Genomic DNA, 25,994 nt, shown 5'->3' with positions numbered 1-25,994 from the left:
CCTGGTTGAACTGTTCACGCAATCGTTCTAGGTTTTGTTCACGCCCAGCAACTTCATGCTGCAGCGCCTCTTTGAGGGCAGACAGCTCTAACTGTACCAGGGAGAAGCGATCTTTCACCTCGCATAACTCATCTTCACACACCGCTTTGTCAATCTCTAATTGAAAAACCTCCTCCTTGATTTTGCGGCGGTCCTCCTTAATTCCGTAGAACATTTCCTTCCAATGGTTAATTTCCGCGTTGCTTCCCTCCATGTCTCGCTGCCAGTTCCTCATAACCTGGTATATTTTCTGCTGCTCAGACTCCAGGTTCAGCTGGTCTGAGGACACGTTCCCCAGGTTTTCACATAACTGCTGCACGTCAATCTGACACTGCGGCCTGATAGGCTCCAGCTCTTGGTCATGACTGGCCGCCTCCCGATCTGTCAGTCTCAGTACCGTACCGGAGGTTGCTACTGGCAACGTCATCTCCTCTTCTACCTCTAAAGGAGGATCCACACTTGAAGCATAGACACACAGTACTACATTCTCTTTATTTTCATTTTCAGGGAGTACTACCAGAGCAACCTTTTTGAGGCCCTTGCGCCGTCGACGACGAGAGGGGGACTCTCTCCCCTCGTCTAGCCCCTCCTGACTGAACTTACTTTTTACTTTCATAGTGTCACAGTCAGCTACAGGGTCTGTGCCACTCCCCATGGTGTTGTGGACTAACAGGTCACCTCCCACTTTGACGTCACCCCCTTCTACTGGAGTTACCCCGTTATCAACGGTCACATTGTCATTTTTAGGAGGTACCAACCCACAACCCGTAACAATTTTCAGTTTTCTACACTCCACACTCTTGTGAAAATCTGCCCATTTTTTAGACTCCGCCCCCTTTTAACAACCACACCGGTAGGGTAATTTTTACACAAAAAATCAGCATGAAAAAATGAGAGAAAAAGAAAAGCGACAACAAGGCCCCAAATGAGAATAGAAAAAATATATAATTTTATTAAATACACAAGTCAAAAAAGTAATACATGAAAGAGCTTAAAGGCACAAAGAGACATGAGGCCTGTTCCCCATGTGTGTGGGACACCGTTCTGCCTAGTGAGGCTGAGTGAAGCCTGGCAGCCTGAAAGGCTGAGACTGGATCCTGTGATCCAGTCTCAGGATGTGTATAGCATGTGTCACAGTCATGTGACTAGTCAGTTAAAAGGGAAGGTACATGGTCAGGTAAAACACATCCTGGACCATTTACAGTAATGCTAGCAAGCTGCTGCATTACAGTACTTAATTGTAAAATAAATAGCACTTCTAATTGTCAACTAGCACCAAACAAACCAAACATCAAAATATAGAAAATATTATCTGAAGTGGTAACTCAACAGTCATATCCAGGAAATAGCTTTCAAGAAGAAATAATCGGTGTTGAAAGGGTTAAGTGTGGATAATAATAACTGGCCAGGTAAAATTATTACAATGGTACAGAGATAAGTCATCCTGCAGGTTGCAACTCTTCATGGAAATTACAAAATATTCCTATATAATATCTAATATCCTGTAAAAAATAGAGTTCATCTAAGCTGTTCATGCCGGTCTTGATGAGGGGGCATGCTGGTGACGCGCCCCTGGGCCTGTGTCGCGCTGCGTTGCGCATGCGGGAGCTTACCCGGAGCCGAATCTCTTGAGGGTTGTAGTCTCGTGGCGGTGATCCGGTCCGTGCCCAGGGAGTCAGACTAAGTGGCGCTGTATCAGCGGTAGATGTTGGACGACTACGCCACCCGTTGAGTACAGCTAAGGAGCTGCTGCTGCAGGGCAGACCGCTGAGGCCGGTGGTAGGATTGTGCAGCGTGATAGTATAACCCCCAACGGGAGGGGTATGGCCTCAGGGCAGCCGACGTGGATGATGGGGGTAGCAGGAACCACTCGGAGATGGTACGGTGTAGTTCAGGGTCTTTACTGGTGATAAAGATAGACCCTCCCGGAGTACTGGCTAGCGATTGGGGCCTGGTCAGTCCTTGAGCAGATGGGATCTCCCCTGGCCAGGCGGAGTTGTAGGCCTCCCAAACTGACTGTACTCTTCTGGCTACCTTGCTAGAGGCGGGTATAAGTAGTCCACGTCCCTGAGTGTACCGTGTGGTGCTCACCCGTATGGCCGGTGACTCAGGGCCTTCTAGTAGCTTCCGCTCCACGACGGCGGTGCTGGTCCCATGCGTGTGACCGTGCCTTTGGGTTTCTTGGCCAGAGGACCTGAAATCCCCTGCCTGACGGATTCTGCTGCTGGGTAGGAGTTAGTCCCCACAGCCTCGGACTCCGGGTCCGGTAAGAAATCTTCTCAGTCAGGGCGAGCTCTGCAGCTGCCAGCCCCTGACTCCTTGTAACACTGCTCCCACAGAGCTCCTGTTGTTTCTTCCCATAGCTGCTTCTCTTCTCTGTCTCTACTTCTGGCATGGCTCAGGAGCTGGGCCCAGCCGGAGCCACAGCTCCCTGTCAGCCCTCCTGGCTGAACTCTCCCTCTGAACTTTCTAACCCTGCCTCAGCCCCAGGTTTATATAGGGGAAGTTCTTCCCCTCCCAGGACTGGGCAGGAGGTGTGGCATGCATAGGATTCCTGACCAAGAGACCTCCCACCTGCTCTCAGACATAACATTGCCGTTACTGTGGAAACCAGACCCCTGGGGTGCCACATTCCCCCCTAGTGAAATTTAGTACTCCGGGACTAAACATATTTTTAGAAAAAAATATAACAAGGTATAAACAATAATAATACAATAAGAAAAACACATAAAGATGGTTACGGCGTGTCCGCAACCGGGTGCAGTTTTGAAGAAAAGCAAGGTGTCCATTTCACCAAAACAGGGAGACGTAACCAGGTAGGGGTCTGTCCTGCCCCGAGTCCTTAACAGTCTTTAGTCCATTCCTGGGTTACGCTCCAACCATGTACAAAGGATTCCCGGTAAATCCACCAAAGACTCCCATAAATTACTAGAAACACATAATTATTTACAGGATATGGCCGCTCTCAGTCCTCGGCCAGGTAGAGGGAAAGAATGACCGCTCTCAGTCCTCGGTCAGTGGGAATAAGGGATGGCTGCTCACAGTCCTCAGCCTGGTTTAAGATAGGGGCACATGGGGAACAATTCACTAATCCCAACGGGGACCATATTTTAATTAGCAGCAGTCCTTGTACCCTTACGGGTAACTATTTACAGCTCTTTATTCACGCTACTTCCCTTCAGTAGCTATGTCCTCTTTGTGCTCCCTCCTGAGGGTAGTCCTCAGACCCGTCCGGGTCCTCTTGGCTTTCCTCGTATTGGTAGTACTGCAGCTCCTCCTCGGTTAGCTGGGTTAGTATCTCTGCGACAGTCCTCCACCCAGGTGGCCAGGACTTTACCTCCCTTTGGGCTGCCCCGGTTAATTGGGCCACCAGGATGCTCACTTTTTGCTCCCCTGTGAGGGGATACACCTGGAAGAGGCTATCCAGCTTTTCTCTAAAGTCATGCAGGGTATGTGACTCCCCTGAGTACTGGGGTAGCCAGGCTGCCCCCGGGATATAGGGCATGGTGAAAGGCATGACCGCAACAGCGGTGGCGCTGGCGGGGGTTGAAGCGGTGAAGCTCTCCTCCGTATCCGGCATCCTTCTCCCCCCTAGTGGACCGTGGCCTACCTTGCGATGATCCTCTTCCGTAGGCCGCGGCTCCGCAGTGGATCGTCAGGGTTGAGGACCTTCCATCGCGCTCCTGTGACGTCGGCGTCTGCTGGGCTCCTTCCAGGACCTTACGCGACGTCTGGACGTGAGGCGGGGCTTCAGTTCTCGCGCGCTTTTGGAGTCCACGCCCCTCTTCTTCCCGCGCGGCGTCTTCAAGATGGCGTCCAACGGCGGGAAAACTCCACGGAAGGCGGGAAGAAGGCTGAAAATGGTGCCGGATGGCGGGAATCTTCACCGATGGCGGGAAGAAGGCTGAAGATGGCGCCGGATGGCGGGAATCTTCACCACAGGTAAGTTTGAACAGTCTTTTTCAGGCACGCAGTACCCGGTGGTTGCGGGCACGAAATCCTGCCGACTACGCCAAAAGTTGACGCGCCCCTGGGCCTGTGTCGCGCTGCGTTGCGCATGCGGGAGCTTACCCAGAGCCGGATCTCTTGAGGGTTGTAGTCTCGTGGCGGTGATCCGGTCCGTGCCCAGGGAGTCAGACTAAGTGGCGCTGTATCAGCGGTAGATGTTGGACGACTACGCCACCCGTTGAGTACAGCTAAGGAGCTGCTGCTGCAGGGCAGACCGCTGAGGCCGGTGGTAGGATTGTGCAGCGTGATAGTATAACCCCCAACGGGAGGGGTATGGCCTCAGGGCAGCCGACGTGGATGATGGGGGTAGCAGGAACCACTCGGAGACGGTACGGTGTAGTTCAGGGTCTTTACTGGTGATAAAGATAGACCCTCCCGGAGTACTGGCTAGCGATCGGGGCCTGGTCAGTCCTTGAGCAGATGGGATCTCCCCTGGCCAGGCGGAGTTGTAGGCCTCCCAAACTGACTGTACTCTTCTGGCTACCTTGCTAGAGGCGGGTATAAGTAGCCCACGTCCCTGAGTGTACCGTGTGGTGCTCACCCGTATGGCCGGTGACTCGGGGCCTTCTAGTAGCTTCCGCTCCACGACGGCGGTGCTGGTCCCATGCGTGTGACCGTGCCTTCATGTTTCTTGGCCAGAGGACCTGAAATCCCCTGCCTGACGGATTCTGCTGCTGGGTAGGAGTTAGTCCCCACAGCCTCGGACTCCGGGTCCGGTAAGAAATCTTCTCAGTCAGGGCGAGCTCTGCAGCTGCCAGCCCCTGACTCCTTGTAACACTGCTCCCACAGAGCTCCTGTTGTTTCTTCCCATAGCTGCTTCTCTTCTCTGTCTCTACTTCTGGCATGGCCCAGGAGCTGGGCCCAGCCGGAGCCACAGCTCCCTGTCAGCCCTCCTGGCTGAACTCTCCCTCTGAACTCTCTAACCCTGCCTCAGCCCCAGGTTTATATAGGGGAAGTTCTTCCCCTCCCAGGACTGGGCAGGAGGTGTGGCATGCATAGGATTCCTGACCAAGAGACCTCCCACCTGCTCTCAGACATAACATTGCCGTTACTGTGGAAACCAGACCCCTGGGGTGCCACACTGGCATCAGAAATTCCTTATTCATGAAGAATTGCACACCTTTTCAGGAATTTAGAGCGTCTGAAGAGTAGCGTGGGACACGCCTGAAGTCTTAACTCTAGTAAGGGACTGGAGTCAGATTTCTGGAGTAAAAAGCGCCACAGTTCGTCATGAATTAGACAATCTGTGGCATCTCGCCCTCACCATGCCCGCATCCCACCCCAACCTCTGTCCATTTTGTTGCAGCTGGGAGAACATTTCATGAAAACAAGTCACAAAATTATGGTGCTACTCTGAGTTGAGCCTAAATTTTGTGACTTTTCAAAGTTTTAAATGCAACAATTCTGTCGTGAAAGCTTTGGTAAATTGGGGCCAAGATATTTTTCGGTAAAGTTCTGCACACCCTGCTGTATATATTCTGTTTTTGTGCTATGACCGGTAGTTGGCTGCAGTGATCACATGCCTGGCCAGCTGGAAGAGGAGAAATAGAGAAAGGTGGAATACCTGGGCAACTTTGGAAGAAGAACAATGGGGAATCGATAAGGTCAATATATGATATTTTTTAATGCATTCTGGAACATTCACTGTAACAAATAATCAGATGTGGATAAACCCTTTAACCTTGTATATGATACTGTTGCAATGCTGTATGTCATAGAAAAAATATATACACTGTGTGCAGAATTATTAGGCAAGTTGTATTTTAGAGGATTATTTTTATTATTGATCAACAACTGTTCTCAATCAACCCAAAATACTGATAAATATCCAAGCTTAATATTTTTGGAAGTTGGAGTGGGTGTTTTTTAGATTTGGCTATCTTAGGAGGATATCTGTTTGTGCGGGTAACTATTACTGTGCAGAATTATTAGGCAACTTAATAAAAACCAAATATAATCCCATCTCAATTGTTTATTTTCACCTGGTAAACCAATATCAGTGCACAAAATGCAAAAACAAAAACAAAAAAAATTAGTGATCAATATAGCCACCTTTCTTTATGATGACACTCAACAGCCTTCCATCCATAGATTCTGTCAGTTGCTTGATCTGTTTTCGATCCACATTGCGTGCAGCAGCAACCACAGCCTCCCAGACACTGTTCCGAGAGGTGTACTGTTTTTCTTTCCTGTAGATCTCACATTTTATGATGGACCACAGGTTCTCTATGGGGTTCAGATCAGGTGAACAAGGGTGCCATGTCATTATTTTTTCTTCTTTTAGACCTTTACTGGCCAGCCACGCTGTGGAGAAGTTGGATGCATGTGATGGAGCATTGTCCTGCATAAAAATCATTTTTTTCTTGAACGATACCGACTTCTTCCTGTACCACTGCTTGAAGAAGTTGTCTTCCAGAAACTGGCAGTATGTCTGGGAGTTGAGCTTCACTCCATCCTCAACCCGAAAAGGTCCCACAAGTTCATCTTTGATTATACCAGCCCATACCAGTACCCCATCTCCACCTTGCTGGCGTCTGAGTCGGAGTGGAGCTCTCTGCCCTTTACTGATCCAGCCTCTGGCCAATCCATCTGGCCCATCAAGAGTCACGCTCATTTCATCAGTCCATAAAACCTTTGAAAAATCAGTCTTAAGATATTTCTTGGCCCATTCTTGACGTTTTATCTTATGTTTCTTGTTCAAAGGTGGTTGTTTTTCAGCCTTCCTTACCTTGGCCATGTCCCTGAGTATCGCACACCTTGTGCTTTTTGATACTCCAGTAACGTTGCAGCTCTGAAATATGGCAAAACTGGTGGCGAATGGCATCTTGGCAGCTTCACGCTTGATTTTCCTCAATTCATGGACAGTTATTTTGCGCCGTTTGTGGCCAACAAGCTTCTTGCGACCCTGTTGGCTATTTGACATGAAACGCTTGATTGTTCGGTGATCACGCTTCAAAAGTTTGGAAATTTCAAGACTGCTGCATCCCTCTGCAAAACAACTCACAATTTTGGACTTTTCAGAGTCCGTCAAATCTCTCTTCTGACCCATTTTGCCAAAGGAAAGGAAGTTGTCTAATAATTAAGCACACCTTATATAGGGTGTTGATGTCATTAGTCAACACCCCTCCTCATTACAGAGATGCACATTACCAGATTTACTTAATTGGTAGTTGGCTCTCAAGCCTATGCAGCTTTGAGTAGGACAACATGTATAAAAAGTATCATGTGATCAAAATACTCATTTGCCTAATAATGCTGCACACAGTGTAATATTGATATTTGAAATCTGGAAAACAAATGTACTATTGATTAAAATATATAATCCAACAATTACTTTTATATATCATGCATATCTATTTGATCTTAGTGCCCTAGATACTCACCTATTTTACATAAGCTTACATATTGGATTTTGTCATAGAGACCTGGAACATTTGAGTAAATTAAATATGAAATTAATAATTAAATAATGCAAAAAGAAGAATGTACAGTACATGATATATTAAGGTTAAATAAGAGCAGTGTGTTACATAGGTTTTAAAAACAATGATTTCATTGATTCTCTTCCAGGATGTACTTCAGGAGCAATAAATATAAAATGCAAAGTAGCAGAAGGCTGAAATGTTTTTCCTGATTAGCAAGTCTTATGAACAAAGTTTCCAATTGAGTCCATCACATAGTAGGAAACATGGTGTATATATGCATTGAGTCTTTGTGCTTTTATAGTTACTTTATGATGGAACCCAAATATTTGCTGAAACTGTTTACTAGAGTCTCATATGATGGTCTCCTGTGCCTCTACTTATTCTAAATGTTTAGTTACCAGGTACTATTTAACATAGAGAGTGGAATAAGTTTTTTCTCCTTGAAATAGCTGTCTGACAATTTTATTTTCTCAGGACAATTTATAGTTATTACATACATGATTTTGGCAGTTATGTGAATTGGATATTCACTAGAGATGAGCAAATCTTTTGAAATTTGAAATATCCAGCTTCATCAAATTAAAGAAAAAAAAATTGATTAGCAGCAAATCAATTCTCCACAAATTGCAAGTACTGTACAGCCTCCAGTTTCCCTGCCTACACGTGTAGCACTCTGAGGACTCCTAGAATAGTATTAAACCCCTCTGAAGCTCTATAATGCAAACAAAGCCTTAGCAATATCAAAGTGACTTAAACATTTAAGGTTATGGATAAGTGGATTGTAACCAGTGGTAACCAAAAGCCTGATTAAGCCCTTCCCGACATTGCGATTTTCCATTTTTGTTCGCTTTTTTTTTCTCCCATTCTTCCAAGAACCATAACTTTTAAATTCTCTGTCAATATAGCCATATGAGTGTTTGTGTTTTGTGGGATGAGTTGTACTTTTAAGTGATATCATACATTTTATCATGTGATTTACTGTAAAACGGGAAAAAAATTCCAAATGCATTGAAATTGTGAAAAAAGTGCAATTCCTCAATAGGTTTTTAGGTTTTGTTTTTATATCATAATGATCTGGCAGTATTATTCTCAAGGTCAGTACAATTACGGTGATACCAAACATCCATATTTTTTTAATTTAAGTGTTGTGAGGTTGAAAAACTGCAATTCTGTTGCTTTGATTTTTTTCTCATTACAGAATTTACCGAACGGGTTATTAGATTTTATATTTTGATAAATCGGACATTTACAAGGATGGAGATACCACTTACAATTTTGGTTCTCAAGTCCTCAGACAGTTCTCTTCTCTTTCTGTTTCCACGCTTAGTGTAGCACACACAGACACACAATGCAAAGACTGAGTCAACTTCTCCCCTTTTTATCTGGTTTCAGGTATGATTTTCATATTGCCCAAACCTGTTACTTGCCACAGGTGAGTTTGAATGAGCATCACGTGCTTGAAACAAAGTTGTTTACCTACATTTTTGGAAAGGTGCCAACAATTTTGTCCAGCCTATTTTTTGGTGTTTAGTGGGAAATTAATGTTCCATTTGCCATTTTTTTCTCTGCTTTTTTGTGTTGTTCCAATATACACAAAGAAAATGTGTATAACAAAACACGTGTAATTGCAATAATTTTTCTGAAATAATTTCAAGGATGCAAACACTTTTCTCCATGACTGTATGTGTATTTTTTTATTTTATTTGTTTCTTTATTTGTAATGAGGGAAAAGAGGGGTGATTTAAATTTTTTCATTTTTTTCATTTTTTCTATATTAACTTATCGAGTTGGAGGGGACAACCCCTTTAATAACAAACTGTACTAAAAGAACTTATTTTTCTTTTTAACCCCTTTAAAGCCAAAGACATACTAATATGTATCTGGGCCCTGGGCTACTGGGCTACCGCAGATTCCCGGATGTTGCCATGAAGACCCGATGTCGTCATGACAACACCGGGTCACCAGAAATCAGGAAGATATTTTGGTCATGCGCAGTGCATGACCAAAATATCTTGTGCATCTGCAGCGCTGACAGCCTGCATAGCACAGGGATGGTGCTGCATTCCTGTGCTATGCAGGCAATCAGAATAAAAAAAGTAAAAGTCCCATAGTGGGACAAAGTATAAAAGTAAAAAAAAGTGTCAGAAAGTGAAAAAAAAAATTTTTTAAAAATATTAAAAAAATAATCCAACAAAAATAAAAATATAATGTACCCATGAATAAATATTATTATGAAAAAAAACAATAAAAGTACACATATTTTGTATCGCCGCGTCCGGAACGACCTGACCTATAAAATTGTCCCACTAGTTAACCCCTTCAGTGAACACGGTAAAAAAAATAAAAAACAAAGCAAAAAACAATGCTTTATCATCATACCGCCAAACAAAAATTGGAATAACACGCGATCAAAAAGACGAATATAAATAAAAATGGTACCGCTGAAAATGTCATCTTGTCCCGCATAAAACACGCTGCCATACAGCTCCATCAGCTGAAAAATAAAAAAGTTATAGCTCTCAGAATAAAGCGATGCAAAAAAATATTTTTTTCTATAAAATTGCTTTTATTATGTAAAAGTGCCAAAACATAGAAAAACAATATAAATGTGGTACCACTGTAAACCTACTGACCCGAACAATAAAGCTACCTTATCAATTTTACCACACACGGAACAGAATAAAAAAATAATAAAAAAATATAATTCCTGAATTGTTGGTTTTTGTTTATTCTGCCTCCCAAAAATCGGAATAGAAAGCGATAAAAAAATGTCATGTACCTGAAAATGGCACCAATATAAACGTCAACTCATCCCGCAAAAAAAAAAGCCATCACATGACTCTGTCGGCCAAAATATGGAAAAATTATTGCTCTCAAAATATGATGATATGCCTATTTTACAAAAAAATGTGTCTTTTAGTGTGTGACAGCTGTCAATCATAAAAACCCAATATGATTCTGGTATCTCTGTAATCGCACCGACCTGAAGAATAAAGTCGTCTTATCACTTATAACACACGAGGAACGGCGTAAAAAATAAACTCTCGGGTTAGGGTTAGGGTTGTGCTAGGGTTGGGGTTACGGTTGTGCTAGGGTTAGGGTTGGGGTTAGGGTTGGGCTAGGGTTGGGCTAGGGTTAGGGTTAGGGTTGGGCTAGGGCTAGGGTTGGGCTAGGGTTGTGCTAGGGTTAAGGTTGGGGTTATGGTTGTGCTAGGGTTAGGGTTGGGCTAGGGTTGTGCTAGAGTTAGGGTTGGGGTTAGGGTTTGGGTTGGGGTTGGGCTAAGGTTAGGGTTGGGCTAGGGTTGGGGTTGGGGTTAGGGTTGGGCGAGGGTTAGGGTTGGGATGTTTTTCAACAGTAAAAAAATAAATAAATGACGGTATGGCAACTAGTGTTGAGCACAAGTGCTCACTACTTGAGCTTGCATTGGGTGCTCGGGTATGCATTGAGTATCACGGGTGCTCGAGTGACATGCTCAAGTCTCCGCCCCATATGCTTTGCGGCCAAAAAAAACTTGCGGGGATTGCCTGCCATGTACGAGCGATCCCCGCATGTTTTTTTTGGATGTTTTAATTAGAGATGAGCGGTGTTCGACTAGAACTGTTCGCCAATCTCAAATTCGAGCTGTTTTGGGCGGTGTTCGAGTTGTTCGACGAACCCGAACGATTTGCAAAAAATTCGGCTGTTCGAGGTTATGTTCGATAACTGTTCGTGCACCAAAAGCTGTCCTGCATGTCTGGCGCTATTTAGAGCACCAATCATGCAGGGATTGTCTGCCACTCACTGTAATGCCACAGCCATGGTGGTTGTGGCATTACAGTGATTGCCCAAATCGATGGGAACAGTGCCAACAGTGAAACATGAAAAGCCGGCAATTCAGCAGCGGCATACACCTGTACCCGACAATTTAGAACCGAAAGAATAGAGCTTCACACATAGATTAGATAGATATAAACATGTCAGCCACATATATACGAAGTACAGTGAAAGTGCTGCTTACTGTACTTGTCATTTAGCGTAAAGGATTTATCAAAAAAAATAATAATGTTTTCATGCACCGTCTCTTTAAAAAAGCCGGCCGGCAATTCAGCAGCGGTACCCGACAATTTAGAATAGAAGGAATAGAGAATCACACATAGATTAGATAGATAGAAACATGTCAGTCACATATATAAGAAGTGCAGTGACAGTGTTGATTACTGTACTTGTCATTTAGTGTAAAGGATTTATTTAAAAAAATAATAGTGTTTTCATGCACTGTCTCTTTAAAAAAGCCGGCCGGCAATTCAGCAGCGGTACCCGACAATTTATAACAGACAGAATAGAGCATCATACATAGATTAGATAGATAGAAACATGTCAGCCACATATATACGAAGTACAGTGACAGTGTTGCTTACTGTACTTGTCATTTAGCGTAAAGGATTTATCAAAAAAAATAATAGTGTTTTCATGCACCGTCTCTTTAAAAAAGCCGGCCGGCAATTCAGCAGCGGTACCCGACAATTTATAACAGACAGAATAGAGCTTCACACATAGATTAGATAGATAGAAACATGTCAGTCACATATATATGAAGTACAGTGATAGTGTTGGTTACTGTACTTGTCATTTAGTATTAAAATAAAGGATTTATTATTAAAAAAATTGGCGTGGGGTTCCCCTTAATTTTAGGCTCTAGCGGAGGTTAAGCAGACGGCTGGGGCAGATGTTTGAAGCCTGGGAAGGGGGTAATACCCACGGAGCTTCCCAGGCTACTAATATCAGCCCCCAGCTGAATACATAGCCTTTACTAGCTATTAAAATGGGGGACCCCCCAAAAAAAATGACGTGGGGTCCCCCTAATTTAATAGCTAGCAAAGGCTAGGCAGACAGCTGGGGGCTGATATTAATAGCCCAGGAAGGGAGCCATGAATATTGGCCCCCTCCCAGGCTAGAAACACCAGCCGTCAGCCGCCCCAGAAATGGCGCATTCATAGGATGCGCCAATTCTGGCACTTAGCCTCGCTCTTCCACGCTGCCCTGGTGCGGTGGCAGGGGGTAATAGGGTTGGGGTTGATGTCAGCTTATAATGCCAGCTGACATCAAGCCCAGGTTAGTAATGGAGAGGCGTCTATAAGACACCCCCATTTCTAACCCCATAGTCAAAGTTAAAAAAAACACAAACACCCAGAATAAAGTCCTTTAATTGAAATAAAGACACAATCCTTTATTGTTCTAAATTAAACCATACTTACCGTCACGCCCATTCCAGCTGAAGCCAACGATCTCCTGCAATAAAAGAAAAATAATAAAGCAACCTCATCCTTACCTTTCCATGGTTCCCACGACAGCTTCAGCTCTGCTACATCGAGATGACAGGCTGGACCGCAGCAGAACGCTGCCATCCAGCCTCTCATCCCGCAGACACTGAGAAGCGCAGGCTTGCTTGCGCTGCTCAGCGTCTCTCTGTGACGACATCCAGATGAGCCGAGTTCATGTCCAATGAACTCGGCTCACCTCATGCACGTCACTGACAGCGTGGGAAAATTCTCAAGCTGAAGCGGTGAGTGCAGGAGAATTCTCCCACGCTGTCAGTGACGTGCATAAGGTGAGCTCATGTCCAATGAACTCAGCTCACCTCCTGCACGTCACTGACAGCGTGGGAGAATTCTCCTGCACTCAGCGCTTCAGCGTGAGAATTCTCCCGCTGAAGCGCTGAGTGCAGGAGAATTTTCCCACGCTGTCAGTGACGTGCATAAGGTGAGCTCATGTCCAATGAACTCAGCTCACCTCCTGCACGTCACTGACAGCGTGGGAGAATTCTCCTGCACTCAGCGCTTCAGTGTGAGAATTCTCCCACGCTGAAGCGCTGAGTGCAGGAGAATTTTCCCACGCTGTCAGTGACGTGCATGAGGTGAGCCGAGTTCATTGGACATAAACTCGGCTCATCTGGATGCCCTCACAGAGAGACACTGTGGAGCGCAAGCAAGCCTGCGCTTCTCAGTGTCTGCGGGATGACAGGCTGGATGGCAGCGTTCTGCTGCGGTCCAGCCTGTCATCTCGATGTAGCAGAGCTGAAGCTGTCATGGGAACCATGGAAAGGTAAGGATGATGTTGCTTTATTATTTTTCTTTTATTTCAGGAGATCGTTGGCTTCAGCTGGAATGGGCGTGATGATAAGTATGGTTTAATTTAGAACAATAAAGAATTGTGTGTTTATTTCAATTAAAGGACTTTTTTCTGGGTGTTGTGTTTTTTTTAAATACTTTACTAGAAATTCATGGTGGTCATGTCTAATATTGGCGTGACCCCATGAATTTCGGGCTTAGGGCCAGCTGATAATGCCAAGCTGGCCCTAACCCCTTTATTACCCAGTGAGCCACCGCATCAGGGCCCTGGATGAGTTGGGTACAGCGCCAGAAGATGGCGCTTCTATGAACGCGCCATTTTCCGGGGTGGCTGCGGACTGCAATTTGCAGTGGGGGTGGCCCAGAAAGCTTGGGCTTCCCTGCGCTGCGGATTCCAGCCCCCAGCTGCCTAGTTGTACCTGGCTGGACACAAAAACAGGGCGAAGCCCCACATCAATTTTCTTTAAATTATTTCATGAAATAATTAAGAAAAAAAGGGCTTCCCTATATTGTTGTGTCCGGCCAGGTACAAATAGGCAGCTGGTGGTTGGGGGCAGCCCGTTCCTGCCTGCTGTACCTGGCTGGACACAAGTATAGTGCGAAGCCCCACGTCAATTTTTTTTAAATTATTTCATAAATTTCCTGAAATAATTTAAAAAAATTGAAGTGGGGCTTCGCACTATATTTGTGTCCAGCCAGGTACAGCAGGCAGGAACGGGCTGCCCCCATCCACCAGCTGCCTATTTGTACCTGGCCGGACACAACAATATAGGGAAGCCCTTTTTTTCTTAATTATTTCATGAATTTCATGAAATAATTAAAAAAAATTGAAGTGGGGCTTCGCACTATATTTGTGTCCAGCCAGGTACAGCAGGCAGGAACGGGCTGCCCCCATCCACCAGCTGCCTATTTGTACCTGGCCGGACACAACAATATAGGGAAGCCCTTTTTTTCTTAATTATTTCATGAATTTCATAAAATAATTAAAAAAAATTGAAGTGGGGCTTCGCACTATATTTGTGTCCAGCCAGGTACAGCAGGCAGGAACGGGCTGCCCCCAACCACCAGCTGCCTATTTGTACCTGGCCGGACACAACAATATAGGGAAGGCCTTTTTTTCTTAATTATTTCATGAATTTCATGAAATAATTAAAAAAAAAGTACGTGGGGCTTCGCCCTATTTTTGTGTCCAGCCAGGTACAACTAGGCAGCTGGGGGCTGGAATCTGCAGCGCAGGGAGGCCCAAGCTTTCTGGGCCCCCCCCCCGCTACAAATTGCAGTCTGCAGCCACCCCGGAAAATGGCGCGTTCATAGAAGCGCCATCTTCTGGCGCTGTACCCAACTCATCCAGGGCCCTGGTGCGGTGGCTCACTGGGTAATAAAGGGGTTAGGGCCAGCTTGGTATTATCAGCTGGCCCCAAGCCCAAAATTCATGGGGTCACGCCAGTATTAGACATGACCGCCATGAATTTCTAGTAAAGTATTTAAAAAAAACACAACACCCAGAATAAAGTCCTTTAATTGAAATAAAGACACAATTCTTTATTGTTCTAAATTAAACCATACTTACCATCACACCCATTCCAGCTGAAGCCAACGATCTCCTGCAATAAAAGAAAAATAATAAACCAACCTCATCCTTACCTTTCCATGGTTCCCACGACAGCTTCAGCTCTGCTACATCGAGATGACTGGCTGGACCGCAGCAGAACGCTGCCATCCAGTCTGTCATCCCGCAGACACTGAGAAGCGCAGGCATGCTTGCGCTCCTCACTGTCTCGCTGTGACGGCATCCAGATGAGCCGAGGTCATGTCCAATGAACTCGGCTCACCTCATGCACGTCACTGACAGCGTGGGAAAATTCTCACACTGAAGTGCTGAGTGCAGGAGAATTCTCCCACGCTGTCAGTGATGTGCATGAGGTGAGCTCATGTCCAATGAACTCAGCTCACCTCCTGCACGTCACTGACAGCGTGGGAAAATTCTCCTGCAATCAGCGCTTCAGCGTGAGAATTTTCCCACGCTGTCAGTGACGTGCATGAGGTGAGCCGAGTTCATTGGACATGAACTCGGCTCATCTGGATGTCGTCACAGAGAGACGCTGAGCAGCGCAAGCAAGCCTGCGCTTCTCAGTGTCTGCGGGATGACAGGCTGGATGGCAGCGTTCTGCTGCGGTCCAGCCTGTCATCTCGATGTAGCAGAGCTGAAGCTGTCGTGGGAACCATGGAAAGGTAAGGATGAGGTTGCTTTATTATTTTTCTTTTATTGCAGGAGATCGTTGGCTTCAGCTGGAATGGGCGTGATGGTAAGTATGGTTTAATTTAGAACAATAAAGGATTGTGTCTTTATTTCAATTAAAGGACTTTATTCTGGGTGTTTGTGTTTTTTTTAACTTTGACTATGGGGTTAGTAATGGGGGTGTCTTATAGACGCCTCTCCATTACTAACCTGGGCTTGATGTCAGCTGGCATTATAAGCTGACATCAACCCCAACCCTATTACCCCCTGCCACCGCACCAGGGCAGCGTGGAAGAGCGAGGCTAAGTGCCAGAATTGGCGCATCCTATGAATGCGCCATTTCTGGGGCGGCTGACGGCTGGTGTTTCTAGCCTGGGAGGGGGCCAATATTCATGGCTCCCTTCCTGGGCTATTAATATCAGCCCCCAGCTGTCTGCCTAGCCTTTGCTAGCTATTAAATTAGGGGGGACCCCACGTCATTTTTTTGGGGGGGTCCCCCATTTTAATAGCTAGTAAAGGCTATGTATTCAGCTGGGGGCTGATATTAGTAGCCTGGGAAGCTCCGTGGGTATTACCCCCTTCCCAGGCTTCAAACATCTGCCCCAGCCGTCTGCTTAACCTCCGCTAGAGCCTAAAATTAAGGGGAACCCCACGCCAATTTTTTTAATAATAAATCCTTTATTTTAATACTAAATGACAAGTACAGTAACCAACACTATCACTGTACTTCATATATATGTGACTGACATGTTTCTATCTATCTAATCTATGTGTGATGCTCTATCTTTCTGTTCTAAATTGTCGGGTACAGATGCTGAATTGCCGGCCGGCTTTTTTAAAGAGACGGTGCATGAAAACACTAATATTTTTTTTAATAAATCCTTTACACTAAATGACAAGTGCAGTAACCAACACTATCACTGTACTTATTATATATGTGACTGACATGTTTCTATCTATCTAATCTATGTGTGAAGCTCTATTCTTTCTGTTCTAAATTGTCGGGTACAGATGCTGAATTGCCGGCCGGCTTTTTTAAAGAGACGGTGCATGAAAACACTAATATTTTTTTTAATAAATCCTTTACACTAAATGACAAGTGCAGTAACCAACACTGTCACTGTGCTTCTTATATGTGTGACTGACATGTTTCTATCTATCTAATCTATGTGTGATGCTCTATTCCTTCTTGTCTAAATTGTCGGGTACCGGTGTATGCCGCTGCTGAATTTGCCGGCCGGCTTTTTTAAAGAGAGTGTCTTCTGAGCAGTTTGTCAGCTTTTGGACACCTTTGCAGGTGTTTTCTATGTGTTTCTATGTGTTTTTGTTTGCCTGCCATTGGTTTTAACGGTGTTCGACGGTGTTCTAAGGTGTTCGACGAACAGTTCGACGAACAGTTCCTCGAACATCCCGGTGTTCGACGAACCGAACCGAACCCGAACACTACGGGGGTGGCTCAACACTAGTTTTAATAACCGTGAAACATGCGTTGGGGACTCAAGCATGTCTCTTCAGCACCCGTGATACATGGTGCATACCTGAGTGCCCAATGCAAACTCAAGACTAATGACAACTTATTCAATATGATGACCTAATGTTATCAAATTCTGTGTTGTACCTCTGGGTTCAAAATGTTCACTATACCCCTTGATAAAATCCTTGAGGGGTGTAGTTTCCAAAATGAGGTCACTTTTGGGCGTTTCCACTATTTAGGCACATCAGGGGCTCTCCAAATGCGACATGGCATCCGCTCTCGATTCCAGTCAATTTTGCATTCAAAAAGTCACACAGTGCTCCTTCCCTTCTGAACTCTGCCGTGCGCCTAAACACTGTATTTTCCCCACATATAGGGTATTGGTGTACTCAGGAGAAATTGCTCACATTTTTTTGTGGTCCATTTTCCCCTTTTACCCTTGTGAAAATAAAAAAATTGGGGCTAAAACATCATTTTTGTGGAAAAAGTTTGATTTTTTTATTTTCACGGATCCATTTTATAAACTTCTGTAAAGGACTTGGGAGTTCAGGGTTCTCACCACACATCTAGATAAGTTCCCTGAGGGGTCTAGTTTCAAAAATGGTGTCACTTGTGGGGGGTTTTCACTGTTTAGGCACATCAGTGGAACATCCACTAATTATTCAAGCAAATTTTACATTCAAAAAGTCAAATTGTGCTCCTTCCCTTACGAACCCTGCCGTATGCCCAAGCAGTGGTTTCCCCCAACATATAGGGTATCTGCTTACTCAGGAGAAATTGTACAACAAACTGCTTTGTGCAATTTCTCCTGTTACCCTTATGAAAATGCAAAATTGGGGGCTGAAAAACATTTTGGTGGGAAAAAGTGAAAATTTTATTTTTACGGCTCAATGTTATAAACTTCTGTGAAGCACCTGGGGGTTCAAGGTGCTCACCACACATCTAGATAAGTTGCCTGAGGGGTCTAGTTTCCAAAAATGGTGTCACTTGTTGGGGGTTTCTACTGTTTAGGCACATCAGGGGCTCCCCAAACGCAACATGGCGTCCGCTAATTATTCAAGCAAGTTTTACATTCAAAAAGTCAAATGGCGCTCCTTCCCTTCCAAACCCTGCCGTGCACCCAAACAGTGTTTTTTCCCCACATATGGGGTATCTGCGTGCTCAGGAGAAATTGCACAACAAATTTTGGGGTCCATTTTTTCCTGTTTCTCATTTTTCCAACAAAATTTACAAAACCATTTTTTTAGGGACCACATCACATTTGAAGTGACTTTGAGGTGTCTATATGACAGAAAATATACAAAATTAACACTATTCTAAAAATTGAACCCCTCAAGGAACTCAAAACCACATTCAAGAAGGTTATTAACCCTTCAGGTGCTTCACAGGAACTGAAGCAATGAAGAAGAAAAAAATTAACAATTAACTTTTTTTCACAAAATATTACATTTAGACCAAATTTTTTTTTATTTTCACAAGGGTAACAGAGAAAAATGAACCCCAAAATGTATTGTGCAATTTCTCCTGAGCATGCTGATACCAAATATGTGGCAGAAAACTACTGTTTGGGCGCATGGCAGGGTTCAGAAGGGAAGGAGCGCCATTTGACTTTTTGAATTCAAAATTTGCTGTAATCATCAGAAAATGCCATGTTTCATTTGGAGAGCCCCTGATGTGCCTTAACAGTGGAGACACCCCAAAAGTGACCCCATTTTGGAAACTAGACCCCTCAATGAACTTATCTAGATGTGTGATGAGCACTTTGAACCCCCAAGTGCCTCACAAAAGTTTATAACATAAAGACGTGAAAAAAAAATCACAAAAATCTTCTTTTAGCCCCCAATTTTTTATTTTCACATGGGTAACAGGAGAAAATGGACCCAAAAAGTTGTTGTGCAATTTCTCCTGAGCACGCTGATACCCTATATGTGGCAGAAAACCACTGTTTGGGGGCATGGCAGGGTTCGAAAGGGAAGGAGCACCATTTGACTTTTTGAATTCAAAATTTGCTGTAATAATCAGCGAACGCCATGTTTCGTTTGGAGAGCCCCTGATGTGCCTTAACAGTGGAAACTCCCCAAAAGTGACCCCATTTTGGAAACTAGACCCGTCAATGAACTTATCTAGATGTGTGATGAGCACTTTGAACCCCGAGGTGCTTCACAGAAGTTTATAACGTAGAGCCATGAAAATAAAAAAACACAAAAATTTTCTTTTAGCCCCAAATTTTTTATTTTCACAAGGGTAACAGGAGAAAATTGGCCTCTCATTTTATTGTGCAATTTCTCCTGAACACGCCAATACCCTACATGTAATTGCCAACTACTTTTGAGGCACAGTGAAAAGGTCAGAAAGGAAGGAGCTCTATATTATAGTACAGATTTTACTGTTATGGTTTGAGGGTGCCATGACCCTTTAGGAGATCCCCTGAGGTGCCGTAACAGCAGATTCCCCCATAAATGACGCCATTTTACAAACTACACCTCTCAGTGAACTCATCTAGGGGTGTAATGATCATACTGACACCAAGGGTGTGTCACAGAATTTTATTACATTGGGCAGTGAGGAAAAAATAATTACATTTTTGCCGCAAAAATTTTTTTTAGCCCCAGATTTGACATTTTCACTCTGGGATAATGGATAAAAATGGCACCAAAATTTGTCTCATAATTTCTGCTGAATGTGGCAATACCTCTTATGTGGCTGTACAGTACTGCTTGGCCACATAGCGACACTTGAGAGGGACGGAGCGCTACTTGCCTCCTGGAGCGCAGATTTTCCTAGAATAGTTTGCAGACCCCATATACAGAGCCCCTAAATGCTAGAAGAGCAGAATACCCCATCAAGTGACCCCATTTTGGAAATAATACCCCTTCCAAACATGTGGACACTAAATGTGGTTTAGACACACTGCGGTGCTCAGAAGGGAGGAGGGATTTGGATTTGGGAGTGCAGAATTTGCTGAATTTCTTTTGGGGGGCGAGGAGCCATTTAGCTTTTCCAGAGCCTTTTTACTACCCATAACGTGGAAGCCCCCTACATTTCTATTAACACATGACAGACCTGAGTGGGGGCCTTTTTGTGAAGCTTTTATTGGGAACATTTTATATAACATTTTAGATCACATTTATCCGGCGCTCTACGCTGAGCACTTACTTTAGGGTTTCCGTCTAAATCTCCGAATGACATGATTCAGATGAAACCCCAGAGGGATCCATTCACCATAATGAGATGAGGCAGCAGAGTTACTCTGGACTCCGTCTGGACTCTGTTCAGCGTTATCCTTCTTTTCAGAGGTGCACAAAACTGTGGCTGACCGCGCTTTTATTTATGCCTAAAAAGATGGATACCGCCGGATCATAGGTCAGACAGCGTCCACAGGGCCTCCATCTGCCTCATTATAGGGAATCTTCCGTCAGGGGTTTCCGTCTGAATCACGTATTTCAGAGATTTGCACGGAAACCTTGGTGTAAGCGCTCAGCGCAGAGCGCAGGATAAATGTGCGCCGAGCAATACTGCGATCTTTGGGAGGCAAAATAAACAAATCAGCGGCAGGTGAAGAATTGGTTTTATTTATTTTTTACTCCATTCCTCGTGCCGTATAAAAGTGATTAGGCGACTTTATTCTTTGGGTTGGTGCGATTACAGCGATGCAAGATTCATATTGGGTTTTTATTACAGCTGTCACTCACTAAAAGACGCTTTTTTTTGCAAAAACTAATGTTTTCATCGCCATATTTAGAGAGCTATAATTTTTCCATATTTTGGCCAACAGAGTGATGTGACAGCTTGTTTTTTGCGGGACGAGATGATGTTTTTATTGGTACCATTTTCGGGCAAATTACATTTTTTGATCGCTTTCTATTCTGATTTTTGGGAGGCAGAATGAACAAAAAGCAACAATTCAGGATTTTTTTGTTGTTGTTACTTGTGTTGTAAAATTGATAAGACAGCTTTATTCTTCGGGTCAGTACATTTACAGCAGTACCGCATTTATGCAATTTTTTTGTTTTTGCGCTTTTTCATAAAACTTGTATAGAAAAAATAATTATCTTTGCATCGCTTTATTCTGAGCGCTGTAAATTTTAAATTTTTTGGCTGATGGAGCTGTATGGCGGCTTGATTTTTGCGGGACAAGATGACGTTTTCAGTGGTACCATTTTTATTTTCATGCGTCTTTTTGATCGCGTTTTATTCTGCTTTTTTCCAGCGGTATGATGAAAAGTCATAGTTTCTCATGTTTTTTTTACGCTGGTCACTGAAAGGGTTAACTAGTGTGACATGTTTATAGATCGGGCCATTCCGGACGCGGCGATACCAAATATGTGCACTTTTTTGTTAATTTTTATTTTGCTTTACCTAAAAATCTGTATTTATTAGTGTAATATATTTTTTTTTTACTTTTTTTTTTTAGATTTTTACAACTTTTGTTTTTATTTTTTTTTTACTTTTATACTTAGTCCCACTATGGGACTTTCACTTTTTTCATAGGTATAATGTATTGCAATGCAGTAGCATTGCAATACATTATACCTACAGTGCTGGCCAAAAGTATTGGCACCCCTGAAATTCTGTCAGATAAAACTCAGTTTCTTCCTGAAAATGATTGCAGTCACAAATTCTTTGGTATTATTCTCTTCATTTAATTTGTCTTCAATGAAAAAACACAAAAAGAATTGTCCTAAAGCTAAATTGGATATAATTCCACACCAAACCTAAAAAAGGGGGTAGACAAAAGTATTGGCACTGTTTGAAAAATCATGTGATGCTTCTCTAATTTGTGTAATTAACAGCACCTGTAACTTACCTGTGGCACCTAACAGGTGTTGGCAATAACTAAATCACACTTGCAGCCAGTTAACATGGATTAAAGTTGACTCAACCTCTGTCCTGTGTCCTTGTGTGTACCAGATTGAGCATGGAGAAAAGAAAGAAGACAAAAGAACTGTCTGAGGACTTGAGAACCCAAATTGTGAGGAAGCATGAGCAATCTCAAGGCTACAAGTCCATCTCCAAAGACCTGAATGTTCCTGTGTCTTCCGTGCGCAGTGTCATCAAGAAGTTTAAAGCCCATGGCACTGTGGCTAACCTCCCTAGATGTGGACGGAAGAGAAAAATTGACGAGAGATTCCAATGCAAGATTGTGTGGATGGTGGATAAAGAACCTCGACTAACATCCAAACAAGTTCAAGCTGCCCTGCAGTCCGAGGGTACAACAGTGTCAACCCGTACTATCCGTCGGCGTCTGAATGAAAAGGGACTGTATGGTAGGATACCCAGGAAGACCCCACTTCTTACCTCGAGACAGAAAAAAGCCAGGCTGGAGTTTTCTAAAACTTACCTGAGAAAGCCTAAAACGTTTTGGAAGAATGTTCTCTGGTCAGATGAGACAAAAGTAGAGCTTTTTGGGAAAAAGCATCAACATAGAATGTACAGGAAAAAAAAGAGGCATTCAAAGAAAAGAACACGGTCCCTACAGTCAAACATGACGGAGGTTCCCTGATGTTTTGGGGTTGCTTTGCTGCCTCTGGCACTGGACTGCTTGACCGTGTACATGGCATTATGAAGTCTGAAGACTACCAACAAATTTTGCAGCATAATGTAGGGCCCAGTGTGAGAAAGCTGGGTCTCCCTCAGAGGTCATGGGTCTTCCAGCAGGACAATGACCCAAAACACACTTCCAAAAGCACTATAAAATGGTTTGAGAGAAAGCACTGGAGACTTCTAAGGTGGCCAGCAATGAGTCCAGACCTGAATCCTATAGAACACCTGTGGAGAGATCTCAAAATGGCAGTTTGGAGAAGGCACCCTTCAAATATCAGTGACCTGGAGCAGTTTGCCAAAGAAGAATGGTCTACAATTCCAGCAGAGCATTGTAAGAAACTCATTGATGGTTACCGGAAGCGGTTTGTCGCAGTTATTTTGGCTAAAGGTTGTGCAACCAAGTATTAGGCTGAGGGTGCCAATACTTTTGTCTGGCCCATTTTTGGAGTTTTGTGTGAAATGATCAATGATTTGATTTTTGCTTCATTCTCTTTTGTGTTTTTTCCTTGCAAGCAAATTAAATGAAGATAATAATACCAAAGAATTTGTGATTGCAATCATTTTCAGGAAGAAACTGAGTATTATCTGACAGAATTGCAGGGGTGCCAATACTTTTGGCCAGCACTGTACATTTTGAAAGCTCCTGAGACTATGCTGTGCATTGGTCTCGGGAGCTTTCCGTAGCTTGGTGACCTGGGGGTCGTCATGGCGACCCCTGGTTGCCATGGCAATCGTCGGGCCCCCGCGCTGACCTGAAGGCAGAGGGAGCTCCCAGCTCTCTGCCTGCCTCCTGAACACTGCGATCGTGTTCAGAGGGTTAACAGCCAGGGGCGGTGCTGACACCGCTCCTGGCTGTTTAGTGCCACTGCTCAGCCACTGGCAGCGCTGAACTCCGGCACTGATAGAGCAGCAGACGCTGAAATGTCAGGGTCTCCTGCTCCATCATGCTGTGATCGGTCAGTCAGATTGACTGACCGATTGCAGCGATCTGGGTGCAGGGACAGACGGCATGGGTCCCTGCACCCCTTCTCGTGCCGCTCAGTTGTCACAGACAGCTTTTGGCACTGAACTGTCACAATGTGTTTACACGCTGTGCCAGTTCAAAGCTATGATGGACACTGCACGGCAAGGAGCAGTAACTTACACCCGTTCATGCCGTGCAGTGTCCGCCATTGAGCGTTATGTGGTTAATACTAATTCAGTAAAAAAAAGGCAAAAGTGCCGAAACACACGTCAGGGAAACACATGCTGATGCGGGTTGACGTGGTGTTTTTCTATTCCTACTAAGGTAATCATGGCCTATGGTGGCCATATATAATGTGAGGGGCATTGATGTATACTGTATGTACAATACTACGGTATTCACCATGTGATGTGTCTCTCCTTTATTTACCAGCACCACTATATTTCATATTATCTATAGATATGGCTCAGTATTAATGTAGAGGGGCCCTATACCTGCATTTGACATGTTGTGTATCTGCTTTTAAAAGAAATTTATAAATGCATATGTATGTATTTTTCCCCTCCTCCCCAATGACGTTGTGTAGCATTTACCATAAAGTTTTTTCATCTTTTTCACTATAATGGACCATTTGATCGTTTTTTCTTGCTTTTCAGCACTCCCTTGTTAGTATGTTCTGGACGATAGGGCCAATATAAATCCAATGGGCAGGTTACAATATGGATATTATGTTTTTTTCATATTATTTTCTGATATTGCTAATTGCTATATGTAACATAGTGCTCTGTTCTAATTACCACTCTTATAACTCAGTAAAAATGAATAGATGTAGTAAATAAATAGTTTATTGGACTACCGTATTAAGTTGAACATGGATAAAATGCATTCTGAGAAATGGACCTACATGTTAACATCTTAACTATGGATTATTTTACAGATTAACATCGCACATTTTTCTTTCTTTTATATTTGGTAATCATTGTAAGGCTGGCCGACCGGAAGACCAGAGCATCATCTGTTGGTTCAGGGTCTGGTAATATAATGTATTCTACTAATAGCCAGAGAATCATTATCTTTTTGATGTCTGATGAACAAAGAACCAACAAACCTTTCGCTGCCATTGCCTTGTGTGCTGTGATCACAGCGTAGTATAGTGCATAACGTAAGGGGAACATACACTTGTTCAGTATAACTTAATGTTGGACCCTGAGAATAATAATACCTCTGGTAGCCCACAGTAAAACTGTTAGACTATTAAGAAATATTTCTATAGTAAACTGTGAGATGTGGGGTGTTTCTTGCAGATGGAAGAATTCAGGCGTCTGAGGATACATATAAAAGGAGCAGACCTTGAAGATGAAAGCGATGGAATATTGGCTGATAACTTTAGACCAACCCAACCTCTTAGTGACAGAATTATACGAGCTGCCTTTCAATAAACAAGGTGGGAACATTTTTATTTCAAGTGAATTAGTCAAAATTGTTATACTGTATGGTATACTATGTAGCATGGCCCTGAAATTATTGAATACATGAAATCATCAAAATTGGTGTCTAATGCCTCAGTCAGATGTGAAAAAAACATTGCATTCAAACTCGAATAATAACTTGGCATGTTTTTGTGATCTTATTTTGCGGACACCTGGTCCATAAAAAACCCTGACATGTGAACAGCTCAAAGACTATAATGGGTACTGAGTCTGACCATGAAAAAAAACAGACAGAACACGTACATAATTCTTGTACGTCTGAATAAGGAGCAACTGATCCAAGGTCTGTGTTTAGCAGTTTCCTTTAGCAAACTATGCGCCTTTCACCCACAGACTGCTCTGACCTCTATCTTCCAGTTACTAATATCCCTTCAACAAAGTCAGGTATTACAACATGTATGAATAATATGCGCATAATATACAATGGAACTCATACAATATATACAAGGTGAACCAAACAAAACAGACTCTCTTAAAAAATATATAATCTTAGTCCTTTTGCAGAAAAGGAACATAGTATTAACTTGAGTTTATATTGGATCCACTAGTTGAGTATGAATAATTTTGTAGTCTTATTAAATATAAAAAAGAAGTCAAGATAGAAACATGAGTGCCCAATAAGCCCAAAAATGATTGCATACCCTCTGGACAAAAGTCCTTTCTATGACTATGACCTTTTCTAACTTTCTAATTGATAAGGAAGT

At 43.6% G+C, this 25,994-nt stretch overlaps 1 protein-coding gene across 1 annotated transcript in view; it reads left to right on the top strand.

Moving 5' to 3' along the window:
• The window catches only part of CA8 (carbonic anhydrase 8), a 290,402-nt gene that overhangs the window by 255,983 nt on the left and 8,425 nt on the right, over positions 1 to 25,994 (top strand). The window contains exon 8 of the mRNA XM_073679336.1: positions 25,105 to 25,244. Coding sequence (XP_073535437.1) covers positions 25,105 to 25,239 — 135 coding nt within the window. The 3' untranslated portion in view covers positions 25,240 to 25,244. The remainder of the gene's footprint in view (positions 1 to 25,104; positions 25,245 to 25,994) is intronic.

This window comes from Phyllobates terribilis, unplaced genomic scaffold, assembly GCF_046119375.1.
Source record: "Phyllobates terribilis strain yellow unplaced genomic scaffold, ASM4611937v1 Scaffold_4__5_contigs__length_816908805, whole genome shotgun sequence".
Classification (NCBI taxonomy): domain Eukaryota; kingdom Metazoa; phylum Chordata; class Amphibia; order Anura; family Dendrobatidae; genus Phyllobates; species Phyllobates terribilis.
Note: the sequence above shows the minus strand (reverse complement) of the source record. Positions and strands in the feature narration are given on the sequence as shown.